Source organism: Hippoglossus hippoglossus, chromosome 14 (assembly GCF_009819705.1).
Source record: "Hippoglossus hippoglossus isolate fHipHip1 chromosome 14, fHipHip1.pri, whole genome shotgun sequence".
In the NCBI taxonomy this organism is placed as follows: domain Eukaryota; kingdom Metazoa; phylum Chordata; class Actinopteri; order Pleuronectiformes; family Pleuronectidae; genus Hippoglossus; species Hippoglossus hippoglossus.
In genome coordinates, this window is record NC_047164.1 from 21,231,104 (window position 1) to 21,252,825 (window position 21,722).

General features: G+C 40.8%; 1 protein-coding gene across 1 annotated transcript; it reads right to left on the bottom strand.

Annotated features, from left to right (window-relative positions):
- Positions 1 to 469: 469 nt before the first annotated feature.
- acat1 (acetyl-CoA acetyltransferase 1) lies at positions 470 to 8,873 on the bottom strand. Its single transcript, XM_034606755.1, has 12 exons — positions 8,715 to 8,873; positions 8,108 to 8,155; positions 7,566 to 7,683; positions 7,198 to 7,293; positions 6,617 to 6,717; positions 4,869 to 5,012; positions 4,361 to 4,511; positions 4,176 to 4,271; positions 3,847 to 3,960; positions 2,842 to 2,906; positions 2,391 to 2,548; positions 470 to 851 (listed from the first exon to the last, which is right to left on the bottom strand). The coding sequence occupies exons 1-12, from the start codon at positions 8,763 to 8,765 to the stop codon at positions 731 to 733; spliced, it is 1,263 nt and encodes a 420-aa protein (XP_034462646.1). The 5' UTR covers positions 8,766 to 8,873; the 3' UTR covers positions 470 to 730.
- Between the last annotated feature and the right edge of the window lie 12,849 nt (positions 8,874 to 21,722).

The following is a 21,722-nucleotide window of genomic DNA, read 5'->3' on the forward strand; positions in this document are numbered from 1 at the left end:
TTAATAATTATTTAACTGTATTAAACAATGTGATTGAAAGTGATCCTTTAATAAAGCCCTGTGCTTCACCTTTATTAAAGTTCATAGAGATGGATTGATAACATCAGCATAACATCTTGAGATAATCTTCAAAACAGTTAAGTGAATTCTCATTACATATAATAGACTGTAGGTGTGTAATTTGATACATGCAACAACAAATTTAAATGTGTAAAGATATTATGGACACCATTACAATTCTACTGACACGTTAATGTCTACCACAAGACTTATTACAATGAAAATGGCCACATCTAGTGGCCAAATTGAAAATTACAGTACCACATCTACATAACTGTACTTCAAATTCTAGATTAAGCATTCAAAAATAAAACCAAAACAATAAAGCTGGCTGTCAACTTTAAATAACTGATGGTCAAACCTTTCCATCAACATCATAATGAGTCAATAAGGATCAATAACACAAAAGTGGTTTCATAAAAACTACAGTATTTATTCAACCATTTCAACAGAGTTAAATAGTTATCCATTTTTTTTTCACAAGTGGTTTTGACAAACAAGGGAGTGTTCAATGCTGGAGTCATGATGTCATGTTGGACTAAGGCCACAGTTGTAACAGATGCTTTCCTTACAGTGAAAAGGGAGTTTACAGGTGTCTAACTATCAGAATCAAACGTTTGTCAACAAGTACTTCAACGAGTGTATCAGGGAGAGAAAAGTTTCAAGTTTCCTACAACTTCTGGATGAGAATAGATGAAGCTCCACCGCCTCCGTTGCAGATGCCTGCCAGCCCGTACTGACCTGATTTCAGATTGTGCACCATGTGACCCACAATTCTCGCCCCAGACATCCTGCCAAATGGAAAGGCAAATAAAGCATTAGTAATAAACCACAACATATTTTGTTATGCTTTTACACCCCAGTTGATGACCTGATGTGTTTATCTTTAACCTTGTCACCGGAGATCAATTGCTTGTGCAGCAAAACATGGACAATAAAAAACATGACATAACAGAGAAGGGGAGGTAGGCACAGAACGTCACATATGGGAGAACAATAGTCGTCCCAAGTTGACCATAAAATTGTTGAATAAATACAATATTAATGAATAAATACAATAGAAACTAGAATAATAAATACTTTACAACCAACAAGAAGGCCATCTGCCTGAGTTCAGAAGTGAAATGGCAGTGGGAATGAATGTGTCTGAATCTGTTGCTTGTTAAAGGGGGAATCTGAGCCAGGATCCAGAAGGTACAAACTGGAACAGCTCAGCTTGCTGGACCCCCAAGAGTTTACAGCAGATTTATGCTCACAGCCAGTTCTTTAAAAAGTGTCTTTTCTAAAAGGCTGTTGTTAAATACTAAGTGCAAAATAAAGAATTTAGAAAAGAATAACATTCATTTTGATAGATTTCAATAGATATGAATGGTGTGATTAGGTGCCATCAAACAGTTGGTAACCTCCGTATGGCGAAGACGTAAAATGCTGTGAAAACTCGAATAGGATGTTATATTGAAATTTAGAAATAAACATGTCTGCATAATGCAACATGTCTACAGAATACTCCACATGTCTTAAAAAAGGTCCAGGGTGTAAGATTTAGGTGAAAGGGATCTATTGACAGAAATTTAACCTAAAATAATCCTGAGTGTGTTTCATCTAAATTATACAAATTGTTGTTTTATTTACCCCAGATTGGGCCCTTTATATTTAAAAACTCTATATTTACATCAGGGGGGGTTCCTCTCTATGGAGGCCGCCATGTTTCTTGTAGTAGCCCAGACTGGACAAACTTAACACCCTCTGAGTTTTTATGAAAACCGAAGGCTACCACAGGTTCTCTTTCATGTTTGGAAGGGGAGGGTGAGGTGAGGGGTATTTAGCTGAAACATTCAACTTCTCCACTAGATTTCACTAAATTCTACAAACTGCAACTTTAATTTGATTATTGCTTATTGATTATTTGATTATAGTATGACCTTATTCAGGTTAAGCAAAAATACTGTTTGTCTAAATCTGGTTAATAACGTAACAATTCATTTCCATGTAAACATGTGTCAGTGTCTTGTAAATTATTTGATGTCCATGTTATGGGCCAACTTTTAATATAGGCCTTAAGTTTTAAATATATATTCAAGCGTTTGTTTAACTGAACCACCTCATCGATAAAGTATCAAGACAAGATGTCTTGATCACAAAGCAAAGGAAGAAGGATGAAACAGGAAAAGAAAAAACAGGACACACCTTGTTCCTCACCTTGACTAAGTAACTCCTGGAAAAGCTAATGTTTAAAAGCTTGTACATTTGTGCTTTTCTCTTAATTCCAGGTCAGATCCTTGATATAAAAACGAACAAACAGCCAGACTGCATCAGTCTCAGCTCCTTACCCAATTGGATGTCCCAGGGACACAGCTCCACCGTTGACGTTGACTTTCTCTGGGTCAATGTCCAACATCTTGATGTTGGCCAGGACGACTACGCTGAAGGCCTCATTGATCTCCCACATGGCGATATCATCCTTCTTCAACCCTGCTGCATCCAGCACCTGACACGGATTCACACATGGAAGTCTTAGGATGTTCTAATGTATTGCATCCAAGGACAAATATAAGTAGAGGGCAAATGGAGTCTTTATGTTTTTATCATTTTAGTAAGATAACTCACGCCTTTGGACTTACACAATAAAATTATTATAATATAAAACACTGTATTAACAGTGAAGTGCACTTCCAGCTTCACAGTTCTGCCACAATTTCCATGTTTCCAAATTTAAAAAAGTATCATGCACAGAAACCTGAGGTCATCTCACAATGCACCAGATAAAATACTTGGACTCACCTTAGGTACAGCATATGCAGGAGCAATGGGGAAATCAATGGGTGCGACCGCAGCATCAGCAAAGGCTGTGTGGAAAAATCATCAACATATTCTGTTACTTCACAATGTAACAGAATAAACTGAAAAACAACCTATCTCAAAATGCACCGTTTAACTATGAACGGACAGGAAATAACTAAACCACTGGCAGTTTTATTAGAACTTGACCAATACAGACAAGTATCTGAACAAAACAAAGTATGTAAACATAAAGTTACTGTCTTGTGCTTTTATGCCTCCGCTATCCAGTAAAATTGCAGTTTACACACATGTATATAAATATGTAGTGAAGACTCAAGATAGTTAATAAAAAATGCATTAAGCTTTTTTGGCATAATGAGAATATAAATTTGCTTTGCGTTGAGTTTTGAACAACAACACGAGTTGTGATGTCACAGTGACCTTGACTTGTGACCTTTTACCAACAATTTCTAATCAGTTCCTTCTCGGGTCCAAGTGAATGTTTGTGGAAAATTTGAAGAATCCCCTGCAGTAATCTAGATATATCATGTTCAAGATGTTTTGTGAAATCAGAGACCGTTGCACATCAAAATCATATCAGTTCCTTTTCATGTCCGAGTTAACCTTTGTACCAAGTTAGAAGACATTTCCTCAGAGGGGTTTTGAGATACTTTAATCATTTGATTAAAAAACATCTCCAGCTCAGACAGTTCTGTGGAAGCATATATTTCTTTGAACTAGTTTATGCATTTATCTTTAATCCGTCTTTTTATTTGATTAGTTGTCTTGCTAATTGTGGAGCACTTTGTAACTGTATGTTTTGAAAAGTGCTATTTAAATATACTTTATTATAATTTTATTATTATGCTCATTGTATTACCTGTAGAATAAATGCAACCCAACAGTCCAGTGTTTCATCTGAAGACCTACAATATGTTCCAGCCTGAGTTTCAGTTAAACCTTGCCTACTCTGTGTCTGTGTGTGTCTGTGTGTGTAAAACTTACAGACAACCCTTGCCAATGGAGTGACATTGAGTCTCTGTGCAGCGTCTGCTGTCATTAAAACAAGAGCAGCAGCTCCATCGTTCAGCGTGCTGGCATTGGCTGCCGTCACCGTGCCTATAAGAAAAAACGTAAACCAGTTAAGAGAAAATTCTGAAAGACTCAGCAAAATACATTACTAAATTATTCTTTCTGTATATATATATATATATATATATATATAGTAACTAGTATCTCTGTAAAACTGGAGACAACTGGAGCGTATGTGTATGATGACGCTCCACAGGTGAATCAATCAATAAAATAAAAATTCATGACAACTAAATATTTACCATTCTCTCTCTGGAACACTGCCTTCAGTTTGGAGACTTTGCTGAAGTCGACCCTCCTCCACTCTTCGTCCTCGCACACGACCACATCAGGTTTGCCTACAAAATCCAATCATCAGACATGCTTTGCTTGTCAACATGTCCCCATGCTGCCCAACAGAAACGTATCTTTTGCCAACTTGCTGTACCTCTCTGGGGAATGCTGACTGGTACAATCTCCTTGGCCAGCACTCCAGATTCGTACGCCACTTTGCTGCGGCTGTAGGAGCTGATGGCGTAGGCGTCCTGTTCCTCCCTGGTGATGTTGGAGTTTTTGGCTGTGTTCTCTGCACAGTTTCCCTGTTGAATAGAACAAGACAGAAGCAATAGAAAATTAATATATACAAATCAAACAAAATTATAAATTCACCTTATTCAGCATAACAAATGATTGGGATATGGGGAAAGTCATGTTTTAAAGATGGTAAACCCTATGTTCACTTTCTGAAAAAGGCTCAGTCACTTCCCACCCAAACATCATCAGAAACACTTAACATTCAATTACTGAAGCAAGATGGAATCATATGTCTGAATCATTTTTCAAAAGTATAACTAGGAAGTATAAAAGAAATTCTCTCCAGGATTATGTTGCTGTAAAACTACATTAATGCTTAAGATTTTCAGTAAGGCAACAATCAACATAAAGTTGACAGTTACCATGTGGAATTTGTTGTAGACATCAGTGAGTCCATCCTTCACAATGAGGTCTTCAACCCTCACTCCTCCATACGCTGGAGTTTCTCTGGTCATTACATAAGGTACGTTGGACATGCTCTCCATTCCTCCTGCCACCATCACATCCTGAAAAATAATAAATAAATAAATGCTTTACATTACAGGTTTACTTTATCTGCCTGGCCCCCTAGTACAAAGTCTTTAGAAATCCAGGAGAAGTTAATGTTTGAACACAGAAGGGGATTATTATCGCGATCTACAGGTCGATCTCTAAAACCTTCACTGTCGATCCCCGTAACTTTCTGGACTCACAGGCTGCGGTTGCGCCGCAGATCAGCTGTGAGTTGGTTGTGTGTTGTTCACTTGGCTTTGTGTCCACTACTGGCGGCGGAGCTGCTGGTTTATCTACTGCATTTCCCTCAATACAAGTCAGATTATGTACAGGACTCTACGGTATGAAGACACGCATCTTCCGGTCTGTCGATAACAATCAAAGCCTCGTTGGATCAAATTAATGGATTCAGAAAGTGAAACGCTGGAGTGCTTTTACTTTGAAACAGGTTCGGTGAGTGTTTGTGTCATAGACAGATAAACATTGTGGTTCACAGCAGAATAAACAGAGGAAATGATCTTTAACCGGAGTTATAATGTTTATCTGATGAATTCATGTCACAACAATAAATGGCTGCAACACTTTCTGTATGCGTTTTAAAATAAAAGCACTCCAGCGTTTCTGTTGACGGATTCCCTTCTTTTGTTTAAAAAAAGGGTTTTATTGTGAAATATTTGCAGGAGCGGAAGGTGCACGGCTTCAAACTGTATAGTACTTGTATTTATTTGAGGACTAATTTTATACAAGGAAATAGTCATATTTATGGCCATATTCAAGACAAAGCCTATGTAAAAACATTGTGCTGCAGTAGCAGCTCCTCTGCAGAACATATTGTTGAACTGAAGCTAAATATTGTGCTTTGAACAGATGCTGTAAATATAAATTGATATTAATGTGAATATTGTGCATTGAATAGATAAAGTTGCACAACTGCCTTTCTTTGTGTATCTTTATGCTTGTACATTCAGTCCTTAACAGAAATTGCAAAAAAAATAATAAAGATGACCCTCCTAAGTGTTTTTTTTTGGAAGATATGTGGTGGTAGATCTCAGTTTACGTTTGGAATTAAAAAGTGATCTTGGGCTCGAAAAGGTTGGTGACCACTGCTTAACATCGTAGTACCATGAGTCACCAGGCATTTATTGCAGTGACAGGCCTCAGAATGATAACTACAGAGTCGGACACAGACTGCGAACCAGAAGTTTAAGACCCATCTCGCAGTGTGAAACATTGTAAATGTTTTGCTGTTGCTGTTCTCTAAAGCCATTGTTAGCCGCCATGACAGCCAGAGTATCCTGTCAATAGAGCTGTATGTCTTACATCACCACTCTAATTCCTGTCATCTGTTTACCTCAGCAAGGGAAAGTCTGTGATGACCTATTTTATTCTAAGATTGTGTGGTAAACAAAGTTTGTTTTTGGTCATAATAAAGTCCTCTATTATCTTACCTGGCATCAGATTTGTGTTTTTAACACAGAAAAACATATTTCATGGCAAGCGATGAAATATGTGAGAACAATCTATGATTTTTTTCAACTTTATTCACTATGCACATTGCATTAGCTGCAAGCAGCTTCTATCAAGCTGCAAAGCTGCAGTGTTTTAGTGCGAGTGCTACCTGGTGTCCACACATAAGACTCTGGGCTGCCATCATGATGGACTTCATCCCAGAGGCGCAGACCTTGTTGATGGTAGTTGCTGGAGTGCTGAGGGACAAGCCTGGAGATGAAATCAGAGACGTTTTCGAATTTGCAAAAAATTAAACTACTACTTGTGCCTTTGTGTGTTTGTGTGCATCATTCTATCACAATAGATCTGTATATTCGACACTAGCTGTGTGTACATTCTGAAACTAGTTTCAATCTTTCAGTGAAATTAATATCAATCATTATATAAAATTGTTTCTTGGGGGTTTACTTATCAAACCCTGAAAGAGGCCTCACAAAGCTGCTGGAGATGAACCACGCTTGTGTCAACCTACAGGTAAGCGCTTGTTTTTCAAAATTTGATGCCCTGGACATGTTCTGTGACTTTCAGATTAGAAATTTTAACAGAAACAGCATCAATTGGCTGTGAACAATCTTATAGTGGAGAGAGCTGACAGTGCTGGTTTTGTGCCCACCAAGACCACACATGTGCAGCTGATTTCTGGACATCTATATTTTGTGGTTACAAAAAATTAAGAAATTAGGTCCACACCTGCGCCAAGCAAGGCTTGTCTAGTGGGGGCCTGTCCTTCTCCTGCCTGAAGCACATTGCCCATATAGACCTCCTTCACCTCCTCAGGAGAGATTCCTAAACACAAGAAGCAATAAGTCAACTCAGCAAATATACACAGCCACCCATCCACTCATTCATAATCTACTTATAATATTTTACATCAGGTGTATTAGCTCAGTCATAATTTGACATATTTGCTGATGATGATTAACCAAGCCCTTCAGAAAATGATCATGCCCAATTTTAGAGAGAGCCCAGTCCATGAGGAAGTCGAGTTATACATGTAGTCACAACTTATATAATGACTGGATGAATAAATCTACTCCAAACGACCCACGTGAACATACCTGCTTTGTCTATGGCTCCTTTGATGGCGATGGAGCCCAGTTTAGTGGCTGGTACTGCTGCCAGGCTGCCTCTGAAGGAGCCCATTGGAGTGCGGACTGCGCTGACGATGACGACTTCCTGAAACCAGCCACGACAAGTTTGCATTAAAGGTTCAGTGTGTAATATTAAGTGAAATCTAGTGGTAAAGTTGCATGTTGCAGCTGAATACCCCTCATATCATCCTCCCCTTCCAAACATGAAAGAGAACCTGTGGTAACCTTCAGTTTTCATAAAAACTCAAAAAGGTGTTTAGTTTGTCCAGTTTGGACGACTGTAAAAAACATGGCAGCTCTGTAGAGAGGACCCCCTCAAGATGTAAATATAAAGTATTTAAATATAAAGGGCCCATTCTAAGGTAAAGAAAACAACAATTCTTACAGTTTAGATGAAACACACTTGTGAAAACATCACTACGATTGGCTTATATTCAATTTCTGCCAATAGATCCGTTTCACCTAAATCTTACACACTGGACCTTTATGAGTGCGTGACATTGACTTACATTGAGCGAGGGCCGAGAAGTGTAGGTTCTTGACAGGTACTTGTGAGCCTGCAATGTGAAGACAAAGAGTTCATGTTCCATTCATGAAAGACAGTGAGGTCTAACCTGAAGCTCCCCCACATCAGTGCTGGGTCACAGGCTAGACAGCTGTTAGCATAACAAATGGGGTATTAGCAATACTAAACATATATATCACATATAACATAACATATCAAATAGCAATGGTAAGATTAAGAGTAAGCAGAAGGAGTGGACATCAGCTTATGATGTTGACAGTGGCTGGCAGGTGCAGAAAAGAGTCTCTTCTAGCTTTCTATGTTTTCAGTTAGCTTAGCTGCATAGCTGTTGTTATAACTGCTAGCTTCTTGAGAAATACGACAATACAGTTACACCAGTGACTTGGTTTAGCTTCACTACATCACTGTGGGACACCTGCTGCAGTCACTGGCTGTTTCCAGGCTGTTTCCAGGCGGTTTCATTGTTGTGGTCAAGGACAAACTCAAACAGCTTAAACGAGCAGCCAGGGCCTCGTGTTTACTCGCAGTCAAACAGATGCTACAGCTAGCATGCTACAGAGCATCGGGTTCTTTCACACACCCACACTTACCAGGCGTCTGCAGCCGTGAGCGTGCATGTTTAAAAGTCCACCGGAGGACATGTTGGACCGAGAACAGGACTGTGACTCGCACGCTTGTACCCACTTCAACCTTCAGACATGCAGCGGAGGGACGACACGCAGCAGCCAATCACAGTGAGAGGTGTGTTCCCTCTGACGTCACAGCTGACCGGGCATCATGGTCGTTGTAGTTTTACAGTAGAATCCAGGCGTTCATCTTTAAAATAGAGCTTTATGAAGTCTTTACTCTTCACTTGACTTTCACATCAAATGGATAATAGGATTTAATGTGTAACGAAGCGCAACACATTCCTGAAATCTAAACGATTAGCCTCAGCTTCATGATCAGCATTGATTAGTACTTGATCATTATGCAGCTGAATGACAGACGAGCTGATATTTCTGATTATATAAATTATATCATGTACATTTTTTTAAACTAATGCATGGCCTATTTGTGCTATATTATCTGTTATCTTTGGCTTGGTTGGAAACCTGTTCCTACAGAGGTTTATTGTTGTTTTTGTTGCGATGACACACAAAACAATAAATCTCAGTCAAAGAAGTCAAATTAATTATTCACGCCATAACATCAATACCCTATTAATATTAAAATGCCTCATAAAATGAGTATTGTGTTAATATATTTATTTATATCGTATGTATTTATTTGATTTCACTTATACAGAATGGGGTTAGGAAAAATAATTCAGGTTGCATGTGTACGTCAATGTGTGACGCTGATGTTGTGATATGATCCACAGGCAACCACATCACTGGTGTAAGTTTCAGTGAGAGTCCATCACAGTCAAATCAGGAAAGGCTGCATGTGTGTGTGCAAATGGTCAAATACCACTTCACTCACTAAAGTAACCATTTCCTACGGACACTTTGTACGGACGCCCCACTTTGTTGAGACTCCTCCCAACCGACTTACAAAACTTCACTACCTGCTGCAGACCACAGCTGGTTTAAGAAAAGAAAGGAGACGCTGCAGAAGAGAAAAATCGGCAACAACATTAATCTCATTGAAATGGCAGTAGATACAGTTTCAGACGGCTGTTTGACAGCAGATCAATCTGGTAAGTATATCTCAACACGCAGTGACAGGGAGTCATCCAGTACATGTACTCAAATAACCGGCTGGTAACAAGGAAATGCACTTTTTCTTCTTGTGTGCGTCAGGTAAATAATTATCCAATCACCGTTGTGTCCGCGTCTCACACCGGTGTTAAATAGATTTGAAGTAGGATCCCCTCCCCCCTTGCCGCTGCCGTTTCCGGTTCAGGTATGTGGCGTGCTCCGCAGCGCAAGGTGTGGCTTGTTGCAGGCTGGTAAATATCACTGTATTTCAGGCCCACGTTACGATTCCGGCAGGTCCAGGGTGTGCGCGTCACTGGTGGGATGCGCCAGACCCGGAGAGCGCAGAGCTGTTCGATGCTACCTTAGGGGCCGTGGGAATTTACGGACAGCCGAGGTTAACCCTTTATGTTTGTTTATTAAATTACCTGATGTCATGCCTAAATTAAAGTGTATTAACCCCATGTATTCTTTCTGTTGTAGATGAACTGCTGCCACTCTTGTCTTGCCTTATAGTTGGTTATTAGTTCACTTTTTGTTTGCCCTAAGTTGCAGTATTTTCTATATTTTGTTTTGCATTAAATTGCCTCAAATTAAGGTTTGCCTTGCCTTTTGTTTGAAATACAGTAGCTTGTGCTGCTCTGCTCAGTAAAACCTGGTGATTATTTGTGTGTTTTAGGATGTAAAGTTGCTATTTATGTAATGTTAACAGATGGATTAAAAGCACAGAGTTGTTGAGTCCTGGTAGTGATGGTGGCATAGGATATTGCCACAGTGTGTCTTTAACCCTCAGGCATTTGTTTCTTTAGTGTGATTTACGTTTCTTTAGGTTTTTTTACTCCTTTTCTTTTCCGTTTGCAGTGTGTATTTTGCAGTGAGGTTGCGACCACTTGCCCTGCAATAGCCCTTGTTGTTTTGACCTACCTCAACTTAATAATACGTAGTGTATGCTTCTCTAGAAGGTTTCTATTTTTCCAACTGTGTATATCTGGTATTGAAATGGGAATATAAAGAAATCAACATCCTGTCGTTCGTGACCAAAAGAGCAAAGAAATTCTCAGAGGCTGACAATTTATCGCTTTTAAAACATCAATTTGAAACCTCAAAGTCGAATAAATGTTATGTTTGGATAATTCTAACAAACACTTAACAAAATAATTACAGAACATGAGACAAGACTTCAACTTATCAATAATAAACAGTTGAAGACTGCTGGTAGGAGGAGATTCATAATCTGACAATCTGGCCTGAAAAAAGCAAAGGCATTGTAAAGACAAAGGTGATAGTCTCAATAACGCATGCCATGGAACATGATAAACTTCAAATAACAAATTTCAATTGTTTTTATATTGACAGCATTGGTGTGGATAAGGGAACTACAAGAATGAAATCTTCAATCTTCTTATCGCACTGTTGTCAATGGTAAATTCATAAAGTCACCTCCCCATAACTTTCTTTCACTTCCCCTTTTCCAAGCAACTATAGGTAGCTGTTGTACAATTGACAATGAGCACAGACCTTATCAAAATGTGGTGGTATGACATCTTTGCTCCTTGGTTTTACTAGTCACTGTAGTTATTTCTCAAATGCAGCTATAGGATAAGACAGTGCACACAGGCTCTGGCATATCAGAAGACTCTGGGGATTTAGGGAGGACAGAGAATGAACTGAGGGGCTGCATAAAGGTTAAATACAGTGGCGGATTTAGCAATTTGGGGCCCAAGGCGAACACAGGCATGGGGCCCTCTGCATCCGTTGTTCTCCACCTTTTTTTAATCCTTATTTATCTAAGAAAGTCCTACTTGTTACTTCTCCCAAAACCAACAAAACATTAATAGTTTAACAAATACAATCACAGTAAAATCTTATTTTCATAAACAAAGTGATCTCTGTACAATAAGAATGTACCTTATTGTCCATTCACATGGAAGATCCGTCTTCTATTACCTTGGTTTTCAGCAGGATATCTGATTAATGTTGATGATGGGCCTCTGTCTTATATCTTGTTTTAATTAAGTGAGAAGATAACACTCAAGACAATAGGTCAATTATGGAGTTTCATAAATAACCAAATATACTTAAAAAAATTCTTCCATACTGCTCGTGTGGTGTCATCTGTGGTCTCCGCAAGCAGAACAGACAGAACCTCATGTTTTGATGGCGTGTAATCAAACTTTGACGCCATGCCACAGTCACACCGTGTGATGAAAAATCGATCTTTGAGTTAATTTTTATCTCCATCTTGTTGTGATGACACTCATCTCAATTTGAAGTTGATCAGATGAAAGCCCTGGGACAAGTTCGTCAAAGTAAAAATGCATTTACAAAGCAGAAGTTTTGTAGATTAGAAGTAGAATCCATTGTTTCACCTACATGTGCTGATCTATCCAAGGAGCGAGGGCCCTTTAATACTCCTCGCACCTTTAACTTTACATTGAAGTTCTTAAACCATCATCAGAAATACAACTTTTCATCACTGTGTTGGGATAGAGTCGTGATTGCCATTTTGTCTGTGATTCAAAGTTTGAAAATGGTCTGTTCGTGTTTGTTTACACCCTCCATGTCTTTTTCTCGTGTGTTTTTTTTTTTTTTGTGCCTTTTACCGAATAGAATTTTCCTTAATCTTGTTGATAATTTGCAACAAGAATTTGATCAAGTGCCTTTCTGAAAAAGATCTAAAACTTATAAAAAGTTATGTTTCCATGTAAATAAATGATGTATTTCATTGGCTCTTTTTGTGAATGTAAATCAACGAAATAACCAGTGTCTGCCTGTGGAATTACAGGATTTAATCTGAATTTGTTTGTTCTCTAAAGCTAATGTCCGATGTTTCCTCTTCACATTTGCAGTATGTTGTCCAACATCAGAGTTTAAAGGTTAACACTGCATCAAATGATAACATGAAGTCAGCTTAGAATCATGTTGAAAACTAAAGAATGTTAAAAGTTAAATTTGTTCAGTTTGATATCTTTTATTTCAGACTGTCAATTGTTGTATGGTCTACGGTTGTAAAATAATCAGATCATTTAAGTCAGATCAGTTTCACTCGAGTCATTTTGTGTCATGAATGGATTCATATAGAGACAACTAACTAACATTATTACGCTAGGGTCAGGCACATCCTCACTGGTTGTAAAATAAGTATCTCCTAAGGTAGGTATACGTTGATACACAACCAGATAATGCCTTGCAGCAACACTAGAAACTAAGTGAACTGCTACCAATGCCTTGCCATCCAAAACATCGAATGCAGTGTAAAGGACAACATTTATCCGCGAGAGGGAACAGGGAAAGAGAGGGCCTCCTCCACTGGCCAGTAGTGGTCAGTTGGAGCAAGTCCGAGACTGGGAGATGCTGGTGGACGTGGGCCAGCGACTTACAGTCCCATCACATATTGTCACTACCACCCTAAGATCTGACCTGATAATCTGGTCTAATACCATGTGCATCGTCTACTTTTTAGAATTGACAGTACCCTAGGTGGATAATGTTGATGAAGCAAATGAGAGGAAAAGGCTGTGGTATGCAGACCTTGCATTTGAGGCACAGCAATGTGGCTGGAAAGCAATAGCTTGCCCTGTGGAGGTTGGCTGCACCATTAGGTTGCACAAAGATCTGGAGATCCATCGACAAGCTCTGCGCCGGACCATAAAAGAAACATCACACACTGCAGAACGCTGCAGCCAATGGCTCTGGATCAGGAGGAAAGATCCCAACTGGGCCCCAAGATGCTAGGGACATGCACCCAGGTCTGATCAACCTGTGGTGGGCCTGCCTTAACAGAGGATGTCTTGTGATTAAAAGACCTAAACACCTGATGACGCTAAGGTACACAACTGAAGATATGTCCCTGACATCCGCTGGTGATAGATTACGGTGATAGTCAGCAGCAACTGTGTCTTATTCTGAAAATATCTGACAGTTAGATGCTTACTATCGCTATTTGATCACCAGCCATAATGAGGTCACTCTACTCTGCCTTATACAGCTTGTTGGAGCTAAGTTCAGGTGAAGGTGCTGATGGCTGATGAATTAAAGGAAGAAACTAAACTTGCACCTGTGAAACAGTGACTTTTCAGCTTGTAAAACAGCAAAACTTTAGTCTCAGTGGAATAAATCCTGAGAACAAATTATTCGATTTTGAATCTTTTAATAATTGTTTTAAATATGGGAGGGAACCGGAGCACCTGGAGAAAAGCCACAACAAGACTTAAAGGGGACATAGCATGCAAATTCCACTTTGTTAGTGATTCTACACGTTAATGTGGGTATCTGGCATGTCTACCAACCCAAAAACTCTGGGAAAAAAACACTCGCGCGTTTTGTTATGGTTCCTCTAAGTCAGAAACGTCATGCTTGAGCGACTCGATTGAGCTTCCTGGGTTTTGTGTCGTAACAAGGCACTGGAAGTCTCCCTACATGGTCTCCCCCCCCCACACACACACACACACACACTCGTTACGCCGGGTTTACACCGGACGCAGCGAGGCAGCGCAGCGCCGTTTCCAAGCACGCAGCCGGGCTGTTCACACGGGACGAGCATTCCTCCGCTGGTCAGCCCGCGATTCACTCACATGTGGCATTTGTCTGGATCGTTGGGACTGGGAGGCTGCAGCAGTTGCTCGGGCGCGACCGCTCGCTCTCCCGTGCGTGAGCTGGAATTTGTGTCAGCGCCACACAGCCAGCAGTGTGGAAGACTTCCGCAGTGTTCAGCACTACTGTAACACCGGTCAAACACACAGTTACGCCGGGTTACACCGGACACGGAAGACCGCTGCGAGGCAGCGCAGCGCCGTTCTCCAGCACGCAGCCGCCTGGCTGTTCACACGGGACGAGCATTTCTCCGCTGGTCAGCCCCATAGACTGTATATATAAGGTCAGCCCGCGATTCTGCTTTCTCCGCTTGTTGTTGTACCCGTTGAATGTCGGGGTTCGGGGGTAAATGATGGTCTTCATAGCCCCCCCCCCCCCCCAGCCCTCTCTTTCTCTCTCTGTCTGTCTGCTTGTGTGCTTGTAGTGGATGGGCAGAGGGGGACATTTAATTATGTGATTGGGAAAATTAAAACTCCAGGACAACAAGGGGAATACAAAGTATGGGATGCATATTTGATAATTTATATCATATAAAATATGTAATTTATATCGTTTAAAATCATGGGGGGAGAGGGGGGAGGGGGGAGCTGGCTCATTAGCATTTAAAGGAACAGGCACTCAAAACAGGTCACTCTGTGGAGGGCTGTTTTATACAGGGTAAAAAGGGTGCTGTTTTATATGATCCTTGTGGTATTTTGACCAAAGTATGTTACAGACATTTCATTAAGACCCCAAGGAACCATATCAACTTGTGGTAAAATGGGCATGCTATGTCCCCTTTAAGTCTGAGTGGAATAAATACTGAGAGCAAATAATTCCATTTTATACATTTTATTCATTCTTATAAATGTGGGGATAACAGGAGCACATGGAGAAAACATATTTAAATTTGAAAGTGAAGCTATCGGAATAACATCATCCACCTTTTATCTCCGGAAGAAGGAAGAGAAGCCTGCTCTGAAAGAGGAGAAGAAGCCAGGCTTTTTGCACAGGCGTCTTTTCAAAGAGGAGCTAATTGATATCTCAAGTTCTGGATCTCTTAAAAGAAAGGAAACCAATAGCATCTCTGGACAAGGCCACTTCTTACACAACTCCTTGAAAATGACCTCATCAAGGATTGTGTTGGGGTTGAAAGTTGAGTCAATGTCTTTGACCTCGGCCCAAATTCTCTCCAGCAGATGATGACTTGTGTCTGTTATGTCGACATCAGTCCAGGTCACCTTTGCCTTATTATAGCTTTGTGTGATGAGCTGGTCCAAGAGAACACTGACATACATTTTACATCTGTCTGCTGCCAGCATCTTTGCAATCTTCTCCCTGGAGTTGCTGTCTGATGATGCTGAGTTCTCCTTTTCTTTGCTGACCTCTGATGATGTTGTCTGCTTCGATCTTTTCTCCTCAATGCTGCTGACCACTGATGATGTTGACTGCTTCGATCTTTTCTCCTCAATGCTGCTGACCACTGCTGGTGTTGACTGCTTCGATCTTTTATTCCCACTGCTGCTGACCTCTGATGATGACGTCTGCTTCGATCCTTTCTCCTCAATGCTGCTGACCACTGCTGGTGTTGACCGCTTCGATCTTTTCTTCCCACTGCTGCTGACCTCTGATGATGTTGACTGCTTCGATCCTTTCTCCTCAATTCTGTTGAACACTGCTGGTGTTGACTTCTTCGGTCTTTCATTCCCTCCGCTGCTGACCTCTGATGATGTTGACTGCTTCGATGTTTTCTCCTCAATGCTGCTGACCTCTGATGATGATGACTGCTTGTTTGTTTCCAGTGAGTCGATGGCCATAAAAGCCTCTGACACCCTTTTTGTGTGGCAGTTAACTTGGTTGTTCAGCCACCAGCTTATCAAGGACAGAAAACAAAACACCCTGGTCTGAATGTCTGCATATATGCCCCTGTGTGCCTTAGGAACAGCCACCTTTTTCACTGGACCTGAACTAATGTCTGAATTCCTTCCAGGTGCGATGTGCGCATAGATGAGATCTGAAAGCTGTTCTGTGAATACAAGAACCTTTTCAGATGTAGGCTTTTTCAGTGTTTGGAATGCAGAACTTTCATTTCCACCTCCCGGCTTCTCCTTCTCCAGAAGCACAGCGTCAATACTAGCCATCAATGACTGTATCGTCAGCCTCCTATTGACTTTGGTCTCCTCCTTGAATTTTTTCGCGACCCCTGTCAGTATTTGAAGTGTCCCTGCTGTGGCAAAAGTCTTTATGAAAAGACTATTGATCGTCCTCATTCCTTTACTGATTGAGAGGTTTGGCTGTGGAGATTCCTTTCCATTTTTGCTTTCCTTATTGATTGACTCAATAATTTCATCTAAAGCCATATCAATCTCTGGAGAAAACGATGAATTGAGAAAGAGGCTGTCATTGAACTCATTAAAGAAGTCTGTGATGTCAGTCAAACTATTGTTGATTGTTTCCTGGACAACCATCTTCCCACTGTCCATACTGCTTGTTGTTGAACCTCCCTCTGAGGAACTACCTGACTTGGAGCTGACTCCTGAAGAGTGGGAGCTTGAAGAGGTCCTACACATCCGAATGGGATCATCTGAAGCGTCCTGTTCCTCTGAGGAAATGGCCTGACTTCGCCTGCGCGATTGACACTCGAGCAAGAGTTGGATTTTTGCATCTGCCTTTAACGTCTCGCAGGCATAACAGATCATCTTCTGGACTTTAGCGGGGTTAATGAGGCGGGTTGGTATAGGCTTCTCAGAGCTCACACAGGTGGAGCTTGCAGACAAGGTGGAGTTGACAGTCTTCGTCACCTCCTCTACAACCAAGTCTGTGAGCTTATCCAAACTCTTAGTCTTTGTTGTGCCTGGTGAAAGACTGTCGTTGAGAGTGTCGCCCAGAATGGACCGAACTTCTTCCTCAGACAAGGGTGCATCGGGACATCGCTTTGCAATTGCATTTGAAACGGTCGTCATTAACTTCAGCAGAAGATCTGCCAACATAAATGTTGTAGCTTCATCCGGTTTGCATGACTTCAACAGCTCCCACTGCTCTGCAGTGATCTTCGTAAAAAAGGACTCGAAGTACGGGCGGACAGTCTCTACCTTTATATCCATTTGTTTCACTCTCCGAGTGATCTCCATTGCGACTGTTGTTTGTTTCAATGTGTGTTACGAATTGTTATTTTTGCTGTTCAAGATGTGTTTTCCAAATTCTCATGAAAAATCTCTTATCTTCTTTGTTCTACCAATTTGCTGGTTAGTGCAGACTGATTCTTCACTTCTTATTTTTCTGAGATAAAGAGCATCTTTAAAGAATAGAAAGGGAATTGAAGCAAAGGAGTTTAAAGGAATTGAAGCAAAGGGGGTTAAAGGAATTGAAGCAAAGGAGGTTTAAGAAATTCAAACAAAGGGGGTTAAAGGACTATGATGTGACTAATAGATCAAAGGAAACCATAAACTGTTTTGCCGCAGCATCCGGGCCCGCACCACCAGGCTCAGACACAGTTTCATCCCCCAGGCCATAAGACTTTTAAACTCCTCCAATCTGCAATAACTCCACTAAACCAGCACCTTAGCATATTTGCACTATTGCACATAATTGCACTATTGTTTTTTTCTTTAGGTGTATATATATATATTTAGATATATATATTTTATTTTCTATTTTAAATTTTTGATATTCTATTTTATATTTATATTTTACACCAAAGTTGGGATCTGCGATTTTGTTTTATGGTTTGTATTAAGCATATATTTAACAAAGCACTTTGTCAACTCCAAATACAAATGACTTCTGAGTCCTGTTTTCTGTTGCTTTTTTCAAAATGTCAGTTTTTACTATGTATGACTGATCTGTGGAGAAAGGCATTTTCTTCTTCATCATTCCTGTGTATGCTGATTGAATATTATAGAAGTGACACTAAATCTGATTCTGATTGTGTTGCAAGTTGATTTAGCGCAGCATCGCACAAGCCAAGAAGTTAAAACCTGAACAATACGAGCTCTTCACAGAAATATCAGTAGTGGCATATGTACCAACCAGTAACTAACTAAAAGCTGAAGAGCAGGTTCACACTGAACACATGGGGAACATTATGCTGCCTGTACATTCTACACACTAAACCTTTAAGGTTTCTACATTCTATTGGTCAGGTATTCAGTATCCTAAGCATCCACATTTAGATTTAAAGATGGAAAAATAATTACATTACCAGAGTTTAAATTGATAAAAAATAAGAGTCGGGTTCACAACTACTGAGACAACCTATTTGAGAAAATAGGTTTAAGAATAGAGAGGATGACTGTGGTTTTTCCGAGCATGGGAAGTCTGAGTTTAAATCAGTTATAGCAACTCAAAACTAAACTGCAATGTGCTGGATTGGGGAGCGTATGAATGTTGTTTAACTGAAGTGAATATCAGGGACTGAACTAATCTCCAAGTCTCAGTGTCTCCGACTACACCCTGATCTGGACTCAGCTCCACCAAGAGAACAACCACAGCCAGCAGTGGTGCAGCCTGATGACCAGTCGGACACTCAGCTGCTACCGCTGCAGAGGGCGCAGGCAGCAGCTCCAGCCGTCCCTAACCTCTATCCAGACTCCGACCTTGTTGCAGCGGAGGATGTGGACAGGCTTCCAGCATACACCACTCCATATGTGGCAGCCCATATTCCACGGCAAAATGGAAAAAGGACAATTCATGGCCTAAATGCAACCTCGCAAGCACCGAGGGGGTGCTAGTCAGTTATTTTGCCACGCCCATTCCTTAAAACCATCTGAATGTCTGCAGGGGGGGGCTGTTGCTACACAAATGTAGTTTGAGGGAGGTTGAACCTCCAACACCGAAGTTATAGTAATTTCGTGTGTCACGGCGAGTTGATGAAATTTGACGCCACGCCACTATTATGGCGTTTGACGAAAAGTCACAGTAATGTTATGCCTACATTATCAATGTCTTGAGACCCATTTGATACAGTTTGACATGGCTGCGAGCAGTGGGTGAGGAGGAATACCTCCAAGTGTAAGACGTTCCAAAAACAAGACATTTCTTGTTTCCACCAGGGGGCGCTGTGATTTTAAGTCAAGATTTCTGTGTAGATGTCATCAGGCCGGGACTTTTGTTTTACATGTCTAGTTTGGAGTCGATTGGACCTTGTATGTCCGAGATACAGAACCTCAGTTTCAGTGTTGTTTGGTAACGCACAATGCACAAAGTTGTTGTCGTGCTCATGTCCGTCCGTCCATCCGTCCGTCCAAAAAAAAATACGGACAGACAGACAGATGTCCGTCTGTCCGTCCCAAAAAAAATACAGACAGACAGACAATCAATGACCAAGCGCACGTCTCCGCGTTGCATGTGTTTTGCGGACTGCGGCAAGGACAAACGCTTCACTTCCTGCGTCCGTCACGCGATGTCGATCCTTGCCTACTAATTGCTCATTACGGTCCACGCTATCAATTGCACATCACACTTTGAAAATTTTATGTAAATCGAATGATAGTTGTAAAACAAAGCTTACTTCCTGTTGCCAGTAGGTGGCGCCATCACTATTATTACATACAGACATATAGATCAGTTCAAGTAGGGGCTCTGATGTAGCGTGAGCAATTTTGTGTCAATTGGACAATGTTACCACAACTTAATTTTCACGCTGATCAGTAGGTGGTGGTATGACCCTGAACTAATATTAATATATGGAGCTGTTCAGGTCAGGATTGTGATCTTAGGTCAGTAGTTCGGAGCCGGTTGGATAATGCAGAGTGGATTTACAAAGTACTTCCTGTTTCATGGCGAATCAGTAGGTGGCGCTATGACACTGAGGAAATATTGACACATAGAGCTGTTCAGGCTTGGACTCTGATCATGAGACATCAGTTTGGCGGTGATAGGACAATGCACACTGGAGTTATGACAACATCGTGTCCTTTGGCGAAGGATGAACCTTCGCTGCACCTCAATGTTTACACGGTTTGAGGAAATGTCACAATTCTGACCATGGTCCAATGACTTGACTGAGCTCTTTTGAGCTGTATATTGTAAAGCAGCCAGGAGCAGTTCATCAAAGTAAAAACATGTCACTTCCTGTAGCCAGCAGGGGGCGCTGTGATTTTAAGTCATGATTTCTGTGTAGATGTCATCAGGCCGGGACTCTTGTCTTACATGTCTAGTTTGGACTCGATTGGACCATGTTTGTCCGAGATACAGAACCTCGTGTTTTGATGGCGTGTAATCAAACTTTGACGCCATGCCACGGTCACACCGTGTGACGAAAAATCGATCTTTGGGTTATTTTTTATCTCCATCTTGTTGTGATGACACTCATCTCAATTTGAAGTTGATCTGATGAAAGCCCTGGGACAAGTTCGTCAAAGTAAAAATGTGAAAAATGGCCAAAATGGCCACTAAAGTCAAAATGGCGGGCTTCCTGTTGCTTTTTTCCAATTGCACCTCTGACCTTTTTTGTTTGTCTGGTCATGATACACCTGGGCTACGATTTTTGTGAAGATCGGTGAAAGCTAACTGAGGGGCTTTTCCTTAGATGGCGCTGTTGAGCAATTTTTCCACGCCCATTTCAAATTACTCCAGAATACAATTACTTTTTGGGTTTAGAATTCCCTGCAAACTTTGGTAACAATTTGAGCATGTCTAGGCCCTGAAAAAGCCCCAAAAGGGAAATACAAATCCTTCGAAATACAATAGGGCCTCCCACCGGAGGTGCTCGGGCCCTAATTAGGTCATTTACACCATGTTTTTAAGTGAAGCGGCGATGCTAGTAGACGTAGCGATGCGAACACGCATGAGTGTGTGCAGTTTTCAGGTGTGTACGTGAACGCACCCCGAACACGCCTCCGAGGAAGATATCAGAGGACTTTTAGGCTAAAAACATGGTGTAAATGAGGCCGTTGCGAGTCGAATATGAATGTCTGAACTTAAGGAATCCTTTTGAATTCAGTAGTCTAAAGAAATGTCAACAAAAAAAGACAACTTATCATGAATAAGTTCTTCAAAGCACCAAAAGGGCTGTAAGGTGTGTTTTGAAGAACTCTTCTTTTGACTTCAGTTCCCAATAAAACATAAACAGGAAAAAAAGTTTCTTAAGTGAGAAAAGAGCACTCAAAGTTCTCCATAGCACTTGTGAAGAACCAGTTTTTCTTAGCGTGTACTATGCATGTCTGATAAATGCATTACATGTTACTCTCTGTTGAGGATTGTTTCAAGAAGTCCTGTCCTTTGACTCAATTACATTCCACTGTAGAAATAAGTTTACAGGTTGTGTTCATAGACTGTATATAGAGATGGATGTAGTGTCCGTGACGTCACCCGTTGGTTTCTGAAGAGTGAAAATCATAGACTGTA